At 47.0% G+C, this 22,596-nt stretch overlaps 1 protein-coding gene across 2 annotated transcripts in view; it reads right to left on the bottom strand.

Moving 5' to 3' along the window:
• Positions 1-11,690: 11,690 nt before the first annotated feature.
• Positions 11,691-22,596, bottom strand: part of wdr11 (WD repeat domain 11) — a gene marked incomplete at its 5' end in the record, with an annotated part of 44,450 nt that continues 33,544 nt past the window's right edge. Inside the window, 11 exons of one of the 2 annotated variants that reach the window (XM_079229435.1) lie at positions 11,691-13,716; positions 14,612-14,691; positions 15,218-15,363; positions 15,635-15,732; positions 16,133-16,298; positions 17,034-17,129; positions 18,946-19,135; positions 20,110-20,175; positions 20,504-20,566; positions 21,314-21,422; positions 21,590-21,761. In XM_079229435.1, coding sequence (XP_079085561.1) covers positions 13,511-13,716; positions 14,612-14,691; positions 15,218-15,363; positions 15,635-15,732; positions 16,133-16,298; positions 17,034-17,129; positions 18,946-19,135; positions 20,110-20,175; positions 20,504-20,566; positions 21,314-21,422; positions 21,590-21,761 — 1,392 coding nt within the window. In that variant the 3' untranslated portion in view covers positions 11,691-13,510. Of the gene's footprint in view, positions 13,722-14,611; positions 14,692-15,217; positions 15,364-15,634; positions 15,733-16,132; positions 16,299-17,033; positions 17,130-18,945; positions 19,136-20,109; positions 20,176-20,503; positions 20,567-21,313; positions 21,423-21,589; positions 21,762-22,596 lie in introns of both variants that reach the window. The other variant, XM_079229434.1, reaches the window with a different exon arrangement.

The following is a 22,596-nucleotide window of genomic DNA, read 5'->3' as shown; positions in this document are numbered from 1 at the left end:
GCTTAAACATCCTTGGCAGACAGCGAGTGTGAGTGTGAGTGTGTGTGGAGCACGCAGCAGTGCCTCAGGGTTGCCTACAGGGCTGAATTTGAGGAATCCGCCCCCGCTTCCTCAGCAGACCTGTACCCGCTACCCTCCTTCGTGGCAGCGCTCACCTGGTCCAGGTGTGCGTTCCATCAGTGGACGAGACGCCTGCGGGCCTGCCGGGGTCGCCCAGCCAGCCTGTCCTGCTTCATGGCTCATCTACTGGGCCTCCCTCCTCCTCCTGTCCGCCATGTAATGAAGCCTAATGAGCCTGTCACTCCATCTGTCACTTATTCTCACCTGAGAGACGCGGCAGTGGAAGGAGACAGACGTGGGTAAGTAGGTGAGGCAGGACCAAAGTGGCAGGAAATGAAATAAAAGAGAAATTCATCAGGCGGGTTTTCTGGAGCAAAGCAAATTGGTTAAAGGCATTTGAAGTATTACAGAGTATTAAGGATTAATACAAATCACTTTACTGAAATACCAGAATATATTTAACAAGTTTCACACACACACTTACATTTACAATTGATTCTCCATTACTTTTTTTCATTTTATTTTTAAAGGCTCAAACTTTAACTTTTTCCAAGATGAGAACGTATTCAAACGTATGGAGGAAGTAGGCCTACAATTTATACAATTTGACAGTAAAAGTCCTACTTACTTAAAAGGTATACATATTATCAGCTGAATGTACAGCACTTATAATATCTAAAGTAAAAGTACTCATTCTGCTGAAAATTGTTATGTAATGTATGTTATGTAAACGATCATTCATCTGCGGATCTTGCTATGGTTGGGGGGGAAATACTAATTTTTATAGTCATGTTTTTCTTTATTATTATTATTAGTATGTTATTACTGATGAATGAAGTCAAAAGCAGCATTTCACTGTTTTAGCCAAGGAGTAACTCCTTTACATATAGTGAGGTACAGTCACAACATAAATGTGAAAGATCATGAGATGAAGGAAGGAAAAACTGTCCTGAACACAAATGTGAATTTATTTTTGAGGAATATTCTCTAATTTCTGCTTTTTATGTGAAATATTGGAGCGTTTGACCCCTTTGAGCGTGAAACGGTTCTTTAAATGAAACCATCTGAGAAGTTTAGAGGGGGGAGGAATCACTCTCTGGTGGAACTACTTACAACTCACATCTGAAATGTGTCAAGGAGCCCCAACCAGGCACCGCTTCTTCTGTAAAGGGTTACAAGCCAAAAAGGTTCGGGAACCGCTGGTTTAATCTTTAACACGTACCTCTGAATCCAACGGTACCTGTCAAATAAATGTTGTGGATTCAAGAGTACAATATCCCCCCCTGATCTGTAGTGGAGTGGAAGTATACAGCATGAAATAGAAATAATCAAGTAAAGGAAAGTACATTCCACCAAAGCAAATACAGACACAGTAAGTTCTGCGGCTTGTGTGAGCTACTTTTCTACCACTGCGTGGCGCCAGTGAGCCGTTTCCCTTTGTGGCACAGAGAAAGAGAGAAAATGTTTCAGAGAAGTGGAGGCAAGAACTGAGGTAGAAGGAGGGTGTGTGTGTGTGTGTGTGTGTGTGTGTGTGGGGGGGGGGGGGGGGGGGGGGGTGTACAGTCGTCTGATTCAAAGCATGTGCCGACCCCCGATTCCCAAGCTGCAACAGTCAGACTGCAGAGTACGCGTACACAGACAGCATTTGCATAACGATGGCAGCGGTGTGAGGTTTTTCTTTTTTTGTATGTACTTCTCAAATGTTACACAGCCAAACAATTTAGAACGCAAAAAAAAGAAGAAATACAGCTAAATAAGTGACAGCTCAGACCTCCATCTTTTTCTTTTACTAGCCGATACACAGGTTTTGAGAGGAGGTCATGTCCTTCTGTTTGGAAGGTTAGGTAATGATAATAAACACGCTCCTGAGAATCGAGGAGTTAAGAAGAGCGAAGGTGTGTGTGTGTGTGTGTGTGTGTGTGTGTGTGTGTGTGTGGGTCATGTAAAAGCACCACCGGCCCATGACGTGAGGAACTGAAGCGAGCCAGGAGAAAGCAAACAGGAGAAGAGAGCAGAAGGCAGGAAAGATCCAGAAAGAACAGCAGAATTTGAACCCAGGGAGAAAGTATACATTGAACAGTCTAAACATCAAATAATAATATCTCTAAAAAAAACAAGAGCTGGGCAGCGAACAAGCTGAGACCCAAAATGACAACATGCAAAGACTCTTTTGTTCTCCAAGTGGCTGGCTGGGCTGCCAAAGCTTTGAAGCTGACAACTGACGAATCCAGAACAAAGAAACTAATTGAGAGGGGAGGGGCTGCAAAATCATGACCTTAATAAAATACATTTATAGGCTTCTTCTTTATTTGGACTTTGCGTGCATTGTGATCTTTCAGTATTGCTTTTGGTGTGGCCTGGCTTCGGAATATTAAATATTTATCCAGTCCCTGGAACGCATCGGCCAGTCTTTTCCCACTGGTGTGGGTTTCAAAAACACACATGCAGACTCGTTTACCTCTAACAAAACATGTCAAAGGGTGGTTGGTGGGGGTGTATGGGTGTAAGAATGCAGCAACTCTTTGCATGCCAGCGCTGCCTTGGCACGGTGGGGTTTTCGCCCGGCGCGGAGCATCAGCTCAGGAGCCACGGTCACGTCTGGTTCCCTCGCTTATCTTCTGCATGTATGGCTCTCAGAACCCTCGGCCAGCACTCACGGAGACCACTACACTTTTCACCCATCACAACTTGTTTATGCTAGCTTTGATTAATGACCCGTTCGTTAGCCGTGAGACACACACGTTGAGTGAGAAGTGGGGGGGAAAAAGGGTGACTCGTTGGATTTGAAAAGAAGCTTAATCCAACCCCACCTCCTCTTGTGACATTTCAGTCGTGCGCCGCGTGAACAGGAGAGGAGGCCAAAGAGTGCAGCCTGCATGCTACATCTGCAAACAAGCCCAGCCAGCTGTGTAGTATATAGATCCTAAGACTCTTTAAACCCGCACGTCTCTGTTCATTTGACAGAATGTACACGGAAACAGATTAGACATGCATTTCTTTGAGCTGGTTTCCAAGATGGGGGAGGATTTAGTTTTCCCCCAAAAAAACATATTTTTTCCGCAACTGGAGCAAAAAGAGGGGAAATACTATTGTTTTGAGCACACTGATTTGAAACGTTTCACCAAAATTAAGGATCCGTTTTCCCTGCAATTATTTTTTTTTTTAACAAAGCACAAAAAAATGTAACCACAAACTATATTTACATCTATTTAAGCTTCATTGTATTTCTTCATCTTGCCAGGCTTTAAAACAAACCAGAAAGACATCTGCAACAGATGATTTTATTGGCATCGGGAAGCCAAGTGTGAAATCACAGCAGCCCAGGTCAACAGGAGCCTTTCCTCCATCCCCGATGTACACCAGCCGTTCCCACAACTTACAGTATGTTGCCCCATGGCGGCTCTGCTCACCTGTCCCTGCATGAACAGTGCTGTGCAAAGCTTGAACAATGTGCTACTTTCATCTTGCTATGGGGTTCCTGTAAATATTTTACCAATACACCGCGTTGCTAAGGCTTTGAGCAAGTAGCTACGAGAAGTACAGTCAAATTAATTGCCAGGTAGACCCGTTACTGTTGGGCTCGCCGTGCTTCAACATGCCGGGTGAGAGAGTCAAAGCCTCCAGCACACTGTTGCATAAGACACTCAGTTACCGTCAGAGCTGCAGTGTATATGTGTGTGTGTGTGTGTGTGTGTGTGTGTGTGTGTGTGTGTGTGTGTGTGTGTGTGTGTGTGTGTGTGTGTGTGATCCTGGGGCCGTACTGGTCAGTGCAGCTGCACCCCCCCTGCCCCCTCTCATGGCTGCTTCGCATTATGCTATTCCCTTATTCCCCATTGTGAAATTTGTTATCTATCATGCAATTGCCTCCGTTCCACTAAAGCCCGCGGTGCAGTGCTGTTTCCCCCCACGTTCACAGATCTGGACTGATGTCTGTTTGTGCTGCTCAGACAGAGTCATGTCCTTTCCCTGTTAGCGCTCCCATGTAGGCTAGATATACACGAGGAGCTGCATGTGTGTATCTACGAGGCAGGCATCCATCCCCGTGTTTGCACAGTGAGCGAAAAGCTGATCAGCATAAAGAAATTAATTCAGAAAAAGACGTCAGCATGTAGCCCCGGCCTTATCAGTGGAGTCATGCGGCAGGTATGTAGTAATGCACATTCATGATAACCCAAATGTGCACAAACCTATCGGCCTCTGTGGACCTGATAACAAGTCGGCGCCACAGCAGAACTGCTATCACATGACGGGGTGAGTGATTGTGAGAGACAGAAAGAGTCTGTCAAACAAATGACCAAATAGATATCTCTGGGCTCGACCGCCATCATTCACTCAATCAATCCTCCAGCTCCTATAGCTGGGGCTGAACACATCTCTATCCAGAGACTGCTCTGTTCCCAATGTCAGAGTAATGGAGAGAGGTTATCAACCCCCAAAACACCTCCCTTTTCTTCCCCTCCTCCAGGGAAAAGGCCTGGGAAAAGGAGCGCGGCTCAGAGGGATTGACACGCTGCCCTGGTTTGACTAGAGTGGAGCGGTTAATCTGACGGAGAACGGGCTGCTGCTCTGAGAATGCGGCAGTCACAAGCGTGAGACAGGGCCGAACACCGATACCAGTCGAGTGAATACCGTGTATTCTACTTGTTCAATTAGCCGACTTCAACCGGAGCTTCAAAGCAAAGAGTTTTACAGAAATACTTTTATCGCACACATTCTGATGCAACGCAAGTGATGGAATGCCGGCGTCCCTTGTTTAAATGAACCAAGTACGTTTCTGTAGAGAAAAAGACGGACAGAACAATGTGTCAGTGTTTCTAATTTCTGTGTGATTCCATTTTTTTGTCACATTGCGCAACACATTGGGGTCAGGCCTCTGGAAAAGCAAAACTATAGTCCAAGACAACCACCTCTTCGTCTTCTCACTCGCACGCACGCACGCACAGAGGTCGCCCAGCTGTGAAAAGAAGCCAAAATACACTTAAGTAATCTGCTTGATCTAGCAATTTATCGACGATGAAAATTTCAAAGGGGGTTGAAACTTGAGCCGCATGCGTCTCCTAAACCATGGCCAATGCAATTTCCACTGGCAGGCAGGGAGAGGGGGGGGGGTTATGGTGGGAATAGCCTGACTAGTGGATGGAGCTTTATTGGTTGCATTCGCCTCAGCATAAAACTAATTCACCCTCGATGACAACCCACGGCGAAGGGGGCGAAAGCGGAGATGCATTCTTTTCACCCCCCACCCTCAACTACCTACTTTATTAGCTAACCTTTCTGTGACAGAGCTATTCATTCTCTGCCCTGCAATACCCCGCACCCCCTTTCTGGCACACACACACACACACACACACACACACACACTACGCACATGCCCTTGTTCCCCCCCTCTCCTCCCCACACACACATCGACCAACCAACCCAAACATGTTATATTACCGGCTGGGAATTCATATTGCTTTCAGAATGAAAAAGTAACTACGCCTCAGTCTGGGCGGCAGGGCTCCATCGCTCATGTGCACAGGCTGCCCTTTATGGCTGCACAGTAGTGAGGCCCCTCGTACACACTGGGCTCAGAACACACGCAAAACCTTGACACACACACACACACACACACACACACACACACACACACACTGGGAATTACAACAGAGCAGTTATAGCTACACACACTTATCTGGTTTCCCTGTGTATTAATGAATGAACAGACAGGGGAATGAAGATAGCAGGATATTTGTCTTGGTTAAGTCAACTTATCACAGATCAAAGCTAAACAGTCTGTCATTAGTTAGCTCTCCCGCTACTTGCCCATAACTCTTTTATCTTATATAATAGAGAAGAATACCAAATAAAGAGATAGCATTTCAGTGACACGTTGCCTGACACAAACAGTCCTGACGTCTCCACCAGGGTCGCTCTGAAGGCCAGGAATGTGACCGTCCTCCGTCCTCCCAGGGTTCCAATGAGCTCTACACTGTACAGAGGTTAGCTAGCAGCAGGTCTAGCTGGGCTTTACTAGCAGCCCTGCCTCCAGCAGCTCTGCAGGCCTATCGAGTTACCCTGATTCTGGGTCAGCGAGGCCCTCCTGGTTCCACTTAGAGCCCCGTTTCATTATTTTAGATTTATCACTGCCATGTTTGCCAGTTGCCATGTTTCCCCTCCATACGTCCCCAAGTGTAATTCATAGCATCTAATAATGCACACACCGAGACGTTTTAAGGGACTGCAAGTTGCAGTTGTTCCCAGGCTGGAGGGATTAGGGGCTCTCTGGGGGCCGCTGGGTGAAGTGGAGAGAGAAGCCAGTCCCAGCGGAGTGAACATTACTGGATATTTACCGAGTCGTTGCAGGGCCTAAGGGTCCGGCCTGACAGCCACCCGACCCCCGACCCCCAGCATGGCATCATGCAAGGCCGGTCCCAGAGGATAGCACAACAGCAACGTTGCGTCATGGATGATTTCCAAAATCTGTCATGCTATTGTTTACCTTACTGAGGCAGAACATCATTACGGTATCATTATCTCCTCGACTGTTGATTTGCAAACAAAGACCGATTGATAAACGCTAAGCACAGAGACTCATAATGCTGCCAAAGTGAATTTAAACTGCTCGGGACACAGATAAATATCAGTGAAAAAAAAAAAATGAATCCGAGCTATTTCACCACTCCATCTATGCAACAGTAGGAGTTTGCGTCTAATCCTCCAGGGGCCTCCAGGGGCCATTTAACTGTTGTGTTCTTGTGCCGGAAACTCTCCGGTGGGGGAGCGGGGACAGGAGACTTGGAACCAGGACGGAGCAAGGAGGGCAAGAAAGCTGGGACTCATCCCTCCATTACCATAATAGAATTACGGCGGCGAACAAAGCAGGCATTAGAGCGCCCACGGTGGCATTTGGAGAAGATCCATCTCTCTTTCCCCTGCTGGCCGGACCATCGCCGCTTAAAGAAAAAGGAAAATCTACCCTTTGTTCCTCCCTTTCATGAGGCTTGCCAGATTGCAACAAGGGGCTCAACGGACACACATGCACACAGACCTGCACACACACACAGCAAGTGTCTCGTGCTATGTGTGTGTGTGTGTGTTGTTGCGCCTGGGTGTGCACGCTCACGGCTGGCCGGTGCCTCAGCGTTGCCGGCAGGCAGCTTGACCTGCCCATCAGAAGGGATTACATCTACATAACTCCAACTAAACACTGTCAGCACCCTGCCCCTCCCTCCTCTTCCTCCTCCTCCTCCTCCCTTCCACTTTTTCAGTCGTCCGGCCTTTTCTCCCCACTCTGTCTCCTCATCACTTTAGCCTTTCAATCCTTCCCTTGCCGCCTCTCTTTCCCCCCCCCGTCTGTGACACTTCTGTCTGGTCTGATGTAATGTCTTTCCAGTGTGCCAGCAACTCTCCCAGCTGCGTTGCATCAAATATCACTCAGTCGCCCTCAAAGAGATCACGCGGTAGTGCGAGTGAACAGTGACCTCCAAATATTTATCGCAGGTGTTATCTCGGCGTATCTGGGAGGAAGGTTTTCCCTGCACAGAGAGCAGCGTGAGCGGTGGCTATATGAGGGAGAGCTGCTATACGCTGATTCCCAGATTAGGCAACAGGCTGCAGTGCTGGTGTCAGATCGTCTCGGTGATAGAGGGAACATGGCGCCGTCATGCACTAACACAGGGAGCTGTTATGAAATGGACCTGCGACTTCTGGTTGGCTCTCCTACTACAACACACACACACACACACACACACACACACACACACACACACACACACACACACACACACACACACACACACACACACAGAGAGATGATTAGTCCTCAGAAGGGATGATGCTTTGACATGACAATTGCCATTGAAATGCAGAGCAGATAACATGTTTCAATAGGATAATATAAAGAGGGCGGTTTGTTGTAATTAGCTGCATCTAGAGAAGAAGTTATTTTGACATCTAACTGTACATCTGGAAACTGGTGCAGGAGATCTTAAATCCCCAAACTGTAAATTAGGAGTTGGACTTGGGGAGGAAGATACTGTTCTCCAGACCTCTGCCGCCCCCTAGTGAATCAAAATAGACACATCGGCCCATACTAAAGATTTGATAAGGTCTGATAAGGTTTCTCTAGATCTACTTCTTGATTTAGTTTTTTCTCTTGTGTTGCCACTGAAATTATGACAAAATCATCCACATTGTTTTACTCCCCAGCAGCTGGGACCAAACCACTATCAGTATGGCTGCACCCCCGTACCGTAGTTATGACTATTCTGTGATGGATTTTCATCTCGACCTGTTTTCCTTTAGAAAACCACAGCAGAGACTGCGCCTGGACCTCGTGCAGCAAACAGCACGTGCTTATCCCCAGGAGTGAAGGTCTGCACGGGCCGCAGCAAAACAGCCCTCTGCTCCCGCCCATCGGCCCAGTGTGTCCGGTCGTACGACACAGAGAGGAAACGCACGTACTCCGCTTGGCTAGAAACAAAAACACGCAACTCCGCGAGAGAGCCCCAAAAACGCAGCAGGATGGTCTCTCTGCGCTCACAGGAAGGAGGCCGGGCCAGTGCGCACGGGCACAAACACGGCTTCAGATTTTTTTTTTTTAAGCACACGTACATGCACGTATACACAACCAACAATACAGGAAATGGGTCGGCTGCAGTGCAGGTATCCTTTACATCCTCTGCTGGCTCCCACTGTCCGCCGGTGAAAGGGAATACCTCTCGTCTCTGCAGCCCTGGGCCCGGCTGGCCGAGCGGACAGCGGCTTATAAGAGGCTATTTCCTTCATAATCATCCCTGCCTTCCCCTGCTCTAATCTCCCAGAGGACAGTGGCAATTAGCCCGGGGAGGGCCTCAGTTTAGTAGGGGCATCTGGGGCATCCCCATTACCTCATGGCCTGCCCATGAAACACATAAACATGAACACACAGAGCTTGGATTTCCGGGTCCCCTTGAGTCCTCTCTCATATAATAGAGCTGGCTGAACTTTTTCTCCCTCCTGATAAGTGTACTGTTTGGTAGAAGGATTTGTTCTTTAGGCCTCTGTTTTCTTCATCTCTCACCACCTTTTAGTTTCGTTGCTATTAATAGACATCTCATTCACTAATAGTATCTCCCTACAGTGTCTACAATATTTGTTTTTCACACACACAGACACACACACACAGGTCTGGATGTGGTTTAAGCTTTGACAACAACAAGAAGAAGAGATCTTTCAGCCGTGCCTTCAAAGCTTGTTGACATAGCAGAGAGGATTTCCTTTTATACGTGGCATCAATATCGGATAAACTTCCCGCTCCCAGTTTGGAGACTTACCACCCACCCGTGAAATAAGTCTGTCAATCTATAATGAAGTCACACGCCAGTGTCTGTGAGCGAATAATTTCACTCAGATAACCCTGATTGTTCCGTGAGGGTTAGTAGTGTATGGAGTCATGTAGGACGGTGTGCAGGTGCTGCAGATCACGCTGCAGTAAACGACAGGCAGCCCCACGCTCCTGACACCATGCACTCATTGATTTCTCGTCGCTTCTGTAAATAACGGCCTCGGTCACGACTTGCACACGTGCAGACCACAAAAAAAAAGACTTTTTAAAGAGATAGCGGAGCTATTTAAAAGATCATCCTGTCGGCGAGTCATTTACCAGGGCTCAATAAGAGTTTGTCATCGTGCGGTAATGTTCCATAGATCCTGTTGCTGCCCTACTCACCACCCTCCGAACCCGCTTTACTCCCTCTATAGCTCATGCCTGTCCTGAATGGGAGCAGTGTGGTGTTGTGGCGAGTTGAGGTCTGCGGAACACTGTGACATTCATCTAGATGGGATCAGATAAAGCCGGGGGCCTAAATATCTTCAACATAAACATCACCTGGAGCCCTCAGCAGGGGCCCCTGGCGGCACTGCTCGGCCAGCCAATGGCTGCAAACAAAACACAAGGGGGCAGGAAGCTCAACCAATAGGAGAGGCTAAAAGGAGGGAGGGGAATCATTTCTAACCAATCTGAGGCGCGGCTGGACGCGGCTATCAGCTCGGATCAGGCCTGTGGGTTCCTTCCATGCCAGGCGACACCCCCAGATGGGGCCGAGGGAGGTGATGTGGGGGTGAGAGGGATAGTGTGAGATTAGCAGACATTAACACGTGTAGAACCGGTTTCCTGTGGAGCGGACTGAGAGGAAAGAAACGATTGATATCAGTGTGGAGGAAAGGGGAGAGAAGTGAGCCACATGGAGCCGATTGGCTGAGAGGATGAGAAAATAGGATTCAGGTCTACGCAAAAAAGGAGAGCGTGGAAATGGAACGCTACCAGCGCAGGTCAAAAGGACAGCAATCAGCATACCTAGACAAATAATTATCCTCACGAATGCAGCAGCCGCCCAACCCAAACATAATTCCACTACCTGGGGTGTGACTTGCCTAAAGAATGCTCCGAAATGTCAAGGGAGGGAGCTGAGGAAACAATGGAAGGTGGGATAATTACACAGAAAATGAGCTATGAACTCAGTAGTTAAAAAAAACTAAGTAGAAATCACACAAACAGACACACTGGGTTTTCAGTAAGTAGTGCGAGCAGGCGTGGGCCTGCCCATCCTGGATAAAGCCGTCTGTCAGCAGCAGAGGAGAACATGCTCATGGGAACTGGATGACCTGCTGTACTTGTTTACCACCTACAGACTGTGCAGCGTTTGGCTCGGCCCCCGGCTTGCTGCACATGGAAGACCTGGTTCGATAGCTGCTTAATGCAGATGATGGAGAATGTGTAGAAGCAAGACGACCACGTGCGATTGAGTCGGAAGCCGGCTGTTAAATAACCCTAGACCCTGTGCAGCAGCGAATGCCAGTGATTTCCATTGGTTAAGTGAGCATAAGTTCACCTCGCAGCTCTGGATCCAAACATTAATCTTGTGTTTTTGAGTATTCAGTAGAGGAGGGAGGAGAGGGTGTGGGGGTAACTAAGAGGTGAAAGACAAGCAGAAGATGGAAAAAAATAAAAATAAGTCAGCAGAGGTGCTGCAGCAAGAGCATGAGCTAATATGGTGTTCAGACAGAGTTAGAAGGTGCATATAAGGTGGAGAAAGGTAGTGAAGGTGGCTGGATGGGAGTTGTTATCGGAGCCAGCTGGGTGGTAGCCTTAAGTACAAAGTGGGACAGAATAGAAATCCTGCAGTGAGGCGCTGCATACTGATGACCCGGCTGTAACGGCTCTCCGGCAGTTATTCATTAAGCCATTAAAAGAACACAACCAAGTCATTTGTGTGGCCTTCTGTTTCACTGCCTTTCTTCTCCCTGCACTCGGCTTTTTCTGTGTGAAAGGAGAGAGAGAGAGAGAAGCAACAGAATGCACATCAATGAATAAATCCGAGGCAATGAAAAGAGGCTGGAGCCGGCAGCGAGCTGAAGCCAGCTGTTGGCCCTCCTTCTGAGCACAACAGAAGAAATTAATGGCGGAAGCGACTTGTGCAGGAGCCAAGTCCCTCCGAAATGAACGGTGCCTTCAAATTCAATCTACCTGGGTTGGAATTAAAGAAGGGGGATTTCAAAGAGCACTTGCTTTCACAGGTCTTTTTCTCACAAAGCGACAGCGCCCTCTTGTGTCAACATCGCCAGAGTCAGACAGGAAACACTGAGAATGAAAAATAAAGTTAATAATATTGATTTTATTGCCATCCATATATACATATATCTGTTTTTTTTCTTTTCTCTTGGAATATTTATAGAGTTTAAAGCACTGGCATCACTGTACAAACAATGAACACACACTACCGTAGAAAGAAAAGCAGCAGAGTGTAAATCCCACTCCAGACCAGTGCAGGTTGCTATGCCACTACTGCACGAGGCGACCGCAGTGCGTCAGGTGAACTACAGCTGATTATCTGCTGGGTTGTGCGATTCTATACGCGGGCTCTCTGAGAGACCCTACAGGAGATGATAGTGAGTGTGGAATGGATCTGCAGAAATGACATCAAGTCCCCTTAAAATAGGCTAGGGTTGCCATGGTGATACCGCCTGGGGGTGGGGTGGGGGTGGGTGGGGGGGTCAAGTGTAACACAAGAGAAACAGCACTGATGTGTTTATGAAACACAATACCACACAAAAAAGGTCCAGCGGACGGCGTTACTGTCTTGTTTCAGGACAACTAAACACGTTACAAGAGAACGGAAGACACGTCTTTGCATTGTCACGCAGATGATTCCCGATGATCAGTGGATATTTACGATGAAAACACGAGTCAGAAGCAGGAGAGATATGGCGGCAAGTTCTAAGCTATATCTCAAACTGCGTGGCGGGCTTCTGTCATCGCGATGTGAGCCACAGCGGGAGCGGCACAGATTAGGGTTTGTGTGTGAAGGATCCATCGGAGGTGGGATTAAAACGAGTTACAACACGTCCTGACAGCTCTTCTTGTAAGAGGCCCGCCAGAGAACAAGCTCATTACACGAACATCAAAGAACACAGAGAGCAAAGTATCCCTTCGAGTCTCCATGAGAGTCAGAAATTAAAAATTCCATTTGGATTAATGGAATGGATTAACCGGCATCCATTTAACTGAACTGGATCCTACACAAACTAATTAAATGGCATCGCTCAGGTGGCGGCGGCCCGACACCTCTCCGCTCTGTGTTCAGGGAGATAATATAGGAATAAGTGTCTCATGAGCGCGGGGCGGCCTGGCTAACTGACTTTACTGCTGTCCAGCAGCTACAGCTGCAGAGGCAGGCTTTGGTCTGTCAATTACGCAGCACCACCTGCTGTGGACATAATGGCCGGTCTGTTGGCTGTCTGTCTATAAAAGATTGGCTCTCTATTGCGAGGAATCCACATTATCGTTCAACTAATGTGGTGTTTTTGGTGAAATCAACAGAGCTCACGACTCATTTTGGAAGTCAGTCATTAAGTATGCATGGAGTAGAAATGTGTGTGTGTGTGTGTTTGTGTGTGAGTGGGGGGCTTATTTAAGGGCAATACGTGTTCAAAAATGGGATAAATGAATTATGCCATATGTAATCTCAGCTGCAAAAAGGCAAATTAAACCTGTGGAGCTACAACAGTACTTTGAAGATATTCATACAGACAAACAAAATAAAGCTTAACAATCATTTAAAAAAATCATCAACCAACAAAAATGCTGACCTGATATCAGCGATGTGCATTACTTCACTTGTTTGGGGGGAAGCAAGACAGGAGTGTGCTTCTTTTGGGGCTGTTACATGCATACACATGAGCACAAACACACACAGGTCAAACCAAACATCAAGAAAATGTCGTTACAGTCACAGACACAGGCAGACTCCAGTGACGGACTGGACAACTTCACACGGAGGAAACTCCTCATATCCTCTCTTTTTCCCCATGACGTGGAGACGATCCCCACCGGACGCCGACACAAAGTTAATTCACAACGGCCGCGCTGTTGAAGTTGGAATCACCGGCCGACCCCCCGACGTGCACCGAAGCAGTGTGTCATCCGAGGTCACTCGGCGCTCTTCTGGCCCGCCTCGACCCCCTCCTCGGCAAGAGCGGCTTCTGGCGCACTGCTTCCCTCCCCCTGGAACAGCTCCTCCATCAGCTGCTCCCCGGCGCTGCCGGCCCGCGACGCCCACAGAGCGGCGCCCTCCCGCAGGCCCAGCGACCGCAGCAGCCGGGCGTACTCCACAAATGACGTCTTGATAAGTTTATGTGCAGGCGCGGGTCAAGGAGAACTGATAACATACATGGTCATAATCACTTTTATAGGTAATCAGTATTGAGCCAATGAAGCTGATTAGAGGCACAAAAAAAATTAAACATGATTCACATCAAAAGGTCCACATACGAACAGCTGATAAACTGACTGAGGGAACATAATGAACGCAGGCGCTTCAGGATAGAAAGGATCACTGAGCGGTTTGGGGAGTAGTCTTCATCACCTCCATGAAGGGAGGATTCATTGCAGGACTGTAGCAATGATTGCATTAGTTGAATGTATACGGCTTCTTATCCACATTGCACCGCACCGCGTTTCGGCTGCTGCTGATGGCGGTGACCGAAATTGCAGAGATTAGTTGGACAAACACACTGCACTAGCGCTTGTGCCTGGGGACTGGCATCAGAGTGTTTGCTGGTTTTTACAATTAATCTGTCACTCTTTCTAAAAAAAAAAAAAACTCCCTGGCCACTGATTCGCTGGCATTAAAATGATTTTATTTTTAAGTAGTGAAGTTCAAACTGGTCCACTGTCAGCATCGGGCTTTCAAGGGTCAGAGCTGATTTAAAACTTGCTGAGCATTTTTCAACCTGTCGCCGGCACGAAGCAATTCTAAAAATGTATTTTCTGTTTGTTTGTTTGTGGTCACAACGCAAAGTCTAGGTTCTGAAAGTCTTCTCCTGAGTCTGCCGCTTAACTGAGCTATGTGATCAAAGTGTGACAGGATGTGCGCCGTGGAGCTTTTTAAATTGTCCTTCATCGTGGAAAAAGCTCTCTGCTTTTCGAGGGCACGTCTGTAGTAGTGGGGACTGACAGAGGTAGATGGGGAGTGAACGCTGGCTGTAAATGGCCCTCAGAGTGCAGTAATGGGTTTTCAAAAAAGGATATTGGACGAGTCGTTGGCCTCCATCACCCCGTGCTGCAGACAGGCTTCGATGAAGAGGGCGGCGCGATCAAAGTGCCTCGTACTGCACAGCAGAGAGAAGGAGGAAGAGAAAAAAACAGAGGCAGGAGCGACTGTCAGAAACCAGCATCATCCTGTCTGTGATCCTAACTCATACATCAACCCTGTCGTTCTGGTGCCACTCTAATTCTCGGAGCTCTGGCAGCCCGAGGCGTCCAAGAACACGAGCTGTCAAGGAGGAGGACAAGTAGACCATCAGGGGATGGATGCTGAGGTTAAAGATACGGGGTCAGACAGGACCCTACGCTGTGCCATAAACTCAAGTGTTTATGAAAGCCCAGCGGGGCGAAGGAGAGGAAGGTGAGGCAGAAAAAAAAAAAAAGTCAACCGGGAATCATTTTAAAAGAGTTATAAGGAGAAACTCAATTGTTACTGCGCAACAGAAGTATTACAAGGCAGTACATTACAGGGTTTGTGTTTCTCAATTTGAAATCCGATACTTTTTAAGACCTCAGCCCGAAGACAATACTAAAGTCTTGCATGTTGTCTAATGCTTGCACACGGTATGCTCAAAACAGCGTCAGTCTTACTTGTTGAGCATCTCTCCCACTTTGTAGAAGCAGCCCAGGGAAAGGAGCACCAGGATGGCTTTGGACTTCTGGTTGACCTGCGAGGAGCACAGGTGCTCTGCCCAGCGCTTCAGCACATCTGAGCTCTCTGCTGGGGTCAGACGCACCTGGAAAAACACACACAACACACAACAGTGAAACTTCTACTGCTTCCAAGGGGTTTTTCTTAGTGAAAGAATCTATGTGCAACGTAAGCAAAGGAAGTGAGTGAACAAATGAGTAAAAAACAATCAAATAAACAATCACTGCATATGTGTTAAACTGCCTTTTTATACCCCAAATACCAATAAAAAAATATATATATAAAAACTCGGCGTGTACACACCGAACACATAAACCAAACAGTACATGGAGGCTGAGGCCTTCATGCAGAGTTACCTTGGCCAGCCAGGCGGCGCGGTTCCACTCCCCGTAGGTCTGCAAGTAGCGGCAAGCATCCGCTGCCTTGTCAATCAAACACAACAGCTGTACTCCCTCTGACACACAGGAAGAAAAAAAGAAGGGGAGAATTTGTACATGTGGTGAGATGCAGGAAATGATGGCTCGCCACTACGAAAGGTGGAAAACTCTTCCAGACACCAGTGAAAGGATTTCTTAACACACTGCCTTACTCCTTACTCATTGAATTTTAATCTACAGATGAGTGTTTCCCCCCCCCAGGTGATTAATAGCTGCAATCTTTTTGAAACATTATAAAACATAACATATTTAAAAGGTGTCTCGTCTTTTTAAAAGGCCTAAAGAATATATGAATTATTCAAAGCTGTAGATTCAGGCCCCTTCAAGGCGGCCGACGCCCACATATTGACTGCTGCTGCTCGTGAAAAGAGGAGCGGGGAAGGTCTCTAACAGTTACCAGGCATACAGTAAAGCTACCTGCTAGTTTGCCGTTGGCGATCATGTTGGTGGCCACTAGCTTGATGGTGGACTGCGAGGGCCCCGAGGAGGTGATGGTTGTCACGAGGCAGGCCTTGAGGGAGTCGCAGTAGTAGCTGGCGTTGTCGGCGCTCGTCTCCAACAGCAGCTGCACTGCCCGGTCCGTCTGAGAGCGACAGCAAAGAGATGGCAGCGGCTGAGAAACGAGGCATCAGCAGCTCAGGCAGGTAACCACCCGCGTGAGCCAAAGGAGACGGAGCAACAAGGGGAAATTATGTTCAATATCACGCTTTTTCATCTGTGTGGATGAAGGCTGGAGCTCCCGCCGGGCCAGCTCAAGCTGTCTGCCCATTGGAGGGCTGCGCCTCCGGCACACGGCCAGCTGATTGCAGCCTGTGATTAGAGGAAGAGTGGTGACATTGAGAGGGGAGAGCGGTGACTCTTGTCCCCACAGGCTGAGAGGCAAGGGGGGACTTACGTCCATCTTGCTTCATTAGGCCCCACAGCACCAATATGACCTATTTAGCATTATGGGACCATGCATGTATGCCCAGCTATGGAGTGTGAAGGTGTTCGTGATTGTGTGTGAGAGACGCGTAATGTGTACTGAAACCTGGAAGAAATAGGGAGAAAGATGGCAAAATATGTGTGACATTTACCTTTTCACTTATCAAAAGGATGTGGCAACTAAAAATAAAGGTTTCACCCATTTCCTGTGTGAGGGGAGATTGTCTCAGTGTGCTAAACACTGTGACGGCGAGCACAAAAGACGTGGGTCATGGAGTCCCGGGTCGCACTGTTTGTCTTAAAACTGGAACATTCGAACAGGACCTCACATGTGATATGAATGTGACACATGGACGTCAATGTGTGAGCAGTGCGGTGTAGTGCAATGACTCACCTGACCCAGCAGGAGGAGCTGGTCGGCGCATTTCTTAGTGTGTTCATAACTGGAGCGCTTGACCTCCTGCAGGTGAACCCGATCCAACTGGAATTTCTGTTGAGCAGCAAACAGATTGCATTTACATTCTGCTTTCGTAGATCCATGGTCAAACCATGTGTGTGTGTGTGTGTGTGTGAGATAGAGAGAGACAGACAGATTATTGGATTATATGATGAGAATTGGAGACAATTTTCGAAATACAGTGCAGAGAGGGAGAGTGTAATAATAAAGGCTCTAAAATATTCAGGAGTTTTGACAGTGTTTCCGAGCTTCCTATACTTATTATTGGTGCCTTTTTCCTCATTATTTTAATAAATGGTCCCTGATGGGAGATCAGATTTGTTTTTTCCGTGAGCAAATGATAGGCGTGAAACATGAAAACAGCAAAAGATATTTCCGAGTACGAGTAGCAGTTTTTATAGGAGGACTAGAGGGGAGAATAGTACAATAAGGGGAGAGATAACAGCATAGTAGGAAATTAGTTACATCGGCTGTCTGTGTGTGTGTCTCTCTATATCAAACACAGAAGTTTCACAATTTTTTTTTCACTTTATGATGATGAATTCTTCTGACTCACAGCCGTGGGCATAAATCCCTGCAAAGATACCAAATGAGTTTAGTAGCTGGATGCTCTGTATCAGAGTCTTGTGTTTTTGTAATTGCAGTCAGGCTGCTCCCACTGAGGCTGTTTTATGACAACAGGATCCAAATGGAGCTGCAGACTGTCTCGCGGGCTCTATGGAAGTCTTAACTTTGTGATCGCTGCGTGGCCCCTCATTATCAGGGAGAAGAAGTTTCACAAAAACAGAATAGTGAATCTATTAAAAAAATAAATAAATAAATAAAAAAATACTCAAAGAACAAAAAAAGAGACTTTTCAGTGGGATAATTAGAATCGGAAATTGTTTTACATTCGCGCTACTTCAAGCTTCAATGCTTGCTAAAAGCTAGTTGACATTTTTCTTAACTGGCTACTCGGCTTTCATCAGAAAAGGTACACGTTCTTCCCTCCTCCCTCTGCTTCCTTGGGAATATTGATGAAGCCTTGTGGGATAAAAAATAGAAAAAAAAGGCCAAGCGTACCAAAGCATGCCTGTCGCACAGTCTGCCAACTTTTTAATTACCATCCACAGTTTTCTTTTTCCAAACTATTCCTCTAAAGTAAAGTCCACAGAAGTATTTTCTGCAGTCTGGACAATGTGTGGGTACTTCACACGTAAACTACTGAACAAGAAAAAAAGAAAAAACAAACAACCTTTAACGAAAAATCTTCACATTCATTATGGTGACATAAAGGCGGATGTCTTGTTTCAAATGCGGTGTTGACCAGCAGAGAGGAGGACCGATCAATAGGAATCTTCTGAAGAAACTTTTCAAACGCTCTTCAGAACAAACTGGGTTGATAATTAAAGTTGGAGAAAAAAAGAAAAAAAAGCAGACTCAAGCTATTGTTTAAAAGTACTTAAATTGAGTTAAAATCCTTGTCCGAAATGTTTAGGGGAATAAAATGTAGAGAGGGTGAAGTGAAAGATAGGTTTGACCTCAAAAGGCTTAATGATGCGAGACGCTCACCTTAAAGACCGGGGCTTAGTGAGGCGACAGAGGAGACACGCAATGTCATCGATAATGGAATGCACCGTGTGACCGGGGCAATGTTGTTGACACTGTGGATAACATGGGATGGCCTGGTGGGGGTTTGTTTGCGCGTGGTCTGAACTTGAGGATAGTAACCGTCTCTGGATGACTCCTGTGGGACTTTTGCAATATTGAACACCGGGATCATGCATTCGTCTACATTGTCTCGGTTTATCAGAGATAGAAAAGGCAACGAACAAAAAGGACTCAAACCTTCTTCTCTCGTTCCACTGACCTGGAAGTAAGCGCTCTCACACAGGACGTCATGGCAGATGTCCAGGTGGCTCTGAGGAGACGGATGGGTTCCTTCACTCGGAGCCTGACCCTCCGCAGTGGACACGCTCAGCTGCCGAGCCTTGGCGAACGACTGGAGGTAGTGGGACGCCACTGTCCAGAAGTGAAGGTCAGACTCGTCTCCGAACAGCCTGCGGTGTACCACAACGACGACAACGAGGCATCAGCTGAGCCCAGAGTGGATGATGTGCTATCTGAAGAAGCTAGTCAAGTTCTGCAGTCTGAACCAACTCTTCTAGTAGTTTGCTCACTAATGAACGATCACAGGTCCTGCATCTTCCAGCCCCCGCCTCAATCTTTCAGCTCACCTCCACCCCCTCTCTCCACATCCTTCTGCCTTTTTCTTCCGTTGTTTACTTCCCTCGGCATCCTTTTAACATATCTGCGCAGGCACACGGCTGTTGCTAGGTTACCATGCTGCATTAACAATGGCATGAACACTTGGATGGCCGGCTGATAATCATGAGCTGAAACCAGCTCTCAAGTCATGCTATTTCTTGTTGTGTGGAGATACAGAATCACGGCAGTACAGATGCAGTACAAATAAATCCTGCTGTTTAGGTCGAGGATTTTACTGTTTTCAAAACGAAATATTTAAACTTTGCTCATCACATTACATCCTCTTGTTTATCATCCCAAATATTTGTCATTCTGAATGAATGAATGTTCCACAAGATGTAAAACCTTAAAGGATGATATTAAAGTAGATAATTATGTATAGATTTATGAAGAAAAATCACTCCTATTCCAGCTAATTAAGTCTTTCTTGATTTGATGATATCCACATAAACCAGTAGCAGCTTGTTTGCAAACACAGTGCGCCAATTAGATCATTGTAGCGGGTGGGAGGCAGTAGCAGATAGAAACATATGGAGTTTGTATCCTGGAAGAGTCCGTGTCATCCCACTGCAGCTGTTTGTTTGCCATTATCATTATTCTACTAATATAAACTACTCGTTAGTTAGAACTCAGTCACACTTGGAACTAATCAAGTCTTGACAAAGGTGCCCGGTCTGAATATGAACAAAGTTATGTTGCTAGGGTGCCAGCAAACCCTCACGGACACTACAGTGTGTGCAGACGACACACAGTGGTGTTAACTCACCGTGAGACCAGGAGGCAGCGCTGCAGCAGGCTGAGCTCCGGGTCCTGCAGCACGCTCTTCATATCACTGGGGAGCCAATCAGAGACAGACAATCGGAACACAGTCAGAGCCAATTACACTTCTCAGACACAGCAGGCCCAGTGACCGTCTGTTCCGGGGTATTCCGCTAATCAGCCAACCCACAGACGACGAGCTCTTTGGGCCTGCTGTCCAAACACAAAAGGATAATGACGGCGAGCCAAAACTATAAAAACAAAAACTGACACGTGGCAAACACAAATACATACAGTACGCATGCACCAACATCCGACTGTCGCCTTTTGCATCGCGCCATCGATAATCCACTTCGAGCTTCAGTGTGTAGCCGGTAGCATAAGAAAGTGTAATAACTCACTTAGACAAGGAGTTGAGCTGCTCCTGGATCAGCCCTTTTATCTCATCTTTCTCATTGTAGTCTCTGAAACAAGAGGGATCAAACTCAGTCAAATGGCTCCTTGCACCTCGTCTCCCTAAAATAAAAACCTGACCCGATATTAAATGGGAAGCCGAGAAGCTGCTCGTTATAAAGGAGTAGATCTGTGGTGTCAGGCAATAACAGATAATTCCATTCTAACATTTATGCTGAGGTCAGGTAGCACCCTGCGAGGCGAGCACCGCTAATATAGCTGCCTGACTTATGATGTGTGTGTGTGTGTTCGAAGAAAGCTATCAGGCTATAGTTTAACACAGATGCAGCAGTTTGAAATACAAACTCTAAAAATACGGCCTCTATTTGCTTCCATGTTGACGTGTTTACCAAGAGGAGTTGCTTCCACTCACAAATTGGTTGTTGTGTTTTATGAAAGTAATAAATAGAATGCCCTGGCGGTGGCAGAGAAGGAACGGTGGTAAAGGAGAATACATCGAGGCAAGTACAAATATGTTTCTATTTCATATATTACTAAACACAATAACCTGAGAACTTTATAAATACATCTTAACTGCTTTGATTCTTTCAGTGTACCTTTGCTTATTCTCCAGTTCTTGGGCTTCAACGATCAGAAGACTTAAAATGTATAATCTGTTTAGCCCTTGTAACACTCGTGATGTCATGATGATTTTGAAGGGGACTTTTCTCAGAGCGGACACAATACAATATATCTGACCTTGTTCTGTGTTCCTAAAAAGATGGTAGAGAACTGTGAAGCTTTAAGATCCCACTTACACTTGAGTGATGTCCATGGTGAAGGTGCCAGACCAGGGCTGCAGCAGGAGGAACGCCTTGAGAGTCAGGGCAGCTCGGGGAACCAGCAGGTAAGGACACCACACTGGATCTGAGCATATTCCCCACCGATCACAAACAACACAATGTTAGGCCGTGGTTGTTCAAGAGTTTAAAGCATGCAGTTTCTTAAGAGCCCTCATCCAATCCAGGAATCTCCTAGAACCTCTCTGTGCCATTTCTCTTTCATTCCTTCACGCTCGTTGTTCCCTGGCTCACCGGTCAGGTCTTGTTCGTCCATGCGGTAGCTGGCGGACTTCATGGCCATCTCCAGCACTCGGATGCAGCCGTCGTCAGAGGCCAGCACCACCTTGTCTGACGTGCACCAGTCGATGTCCAAGATGCGGTAGTTCACGTTGCGCCCGATCCGCATGCTGCTCACCATTTGGACCTGCAAGAGGGAGGGAGGGCCAAAGCAGTTCATCTAAACTGTCCCCGAAAAGCTTCTTTTAAAGCGTCTGCAGCCACTCTAGATGGGAGATGGTGGGGAAAATACTCATTTATGCTGAGTATAGCAGGACAACTCTTTCAGAAGGTATTCTACAGAACCTCCCTATCGCTGGCTTTTCATGCGGCTGTACGGGAGTCGTGTGACCCAGAGGTCAGCAGAGCGCTGAGGCATGCCGGAGATCTCTTCTTCTCCCCCCGCTTTCTCTCCCTCTCTCATCCAGCCCCATAGCCGTTGCTCGTTTCCCCCTACAGCTCGATCCATCTGTTGTCTGGATTTTGCGGTTGGGGACTGAAAACTGTGTGTTATCTCAGCTCCCCTCAAGAAAACACCTCCACCCGGACAGCAAAGCTCCAGAGGGAAAATCTGCCCCCGCTCGATGTTGCACCAGAGCATCTATCTGTGTCCACATCCATCTGCTTCTCAATATTTTCGCTGGGCAAGCTCACAAATACTGTGGCATGAATATATAGTAGATAAACAAAAGAAAAAGTCCACTCTGTGACCAAATTTTGAACTTTAGCACAAACTAGCCCAAATAATTCTTAGTTGAGCCGAAGTGAAGGACGTGTCTTTCTGGATGCAGATGACTTCGGCAAGCAAAGTTAAAGCAGAAGTCAGGATGCATGTCATCCATCCTGCAATGGCTGAGCTTATAAATGTCAGTGAAAAGCTTTTAGGGCTTGTGTATGTACACGGTGTGCCGTGATGATTCTTTAAGGCATCAGGACAATTACAGACAATATACTCTTCCCACAGTGACAGAGATATACCCCCG

Source organism: Taurulus bubalis (genome assembly GCF_910589615.1).
Source record: "Taurulus bubalis genome assembly, chromosome: 14".
Lineage (NCBI taxonomy): Eukaryota > Metazoa > Chordata > Actinopteri > Perciformes > Cottidae > Taurulus > Taurulus bubalis.
Note: the sequence above shows the minus strand (reverse complement) of the source record. Positions and strands in the feature narration are given on the sequence as shown.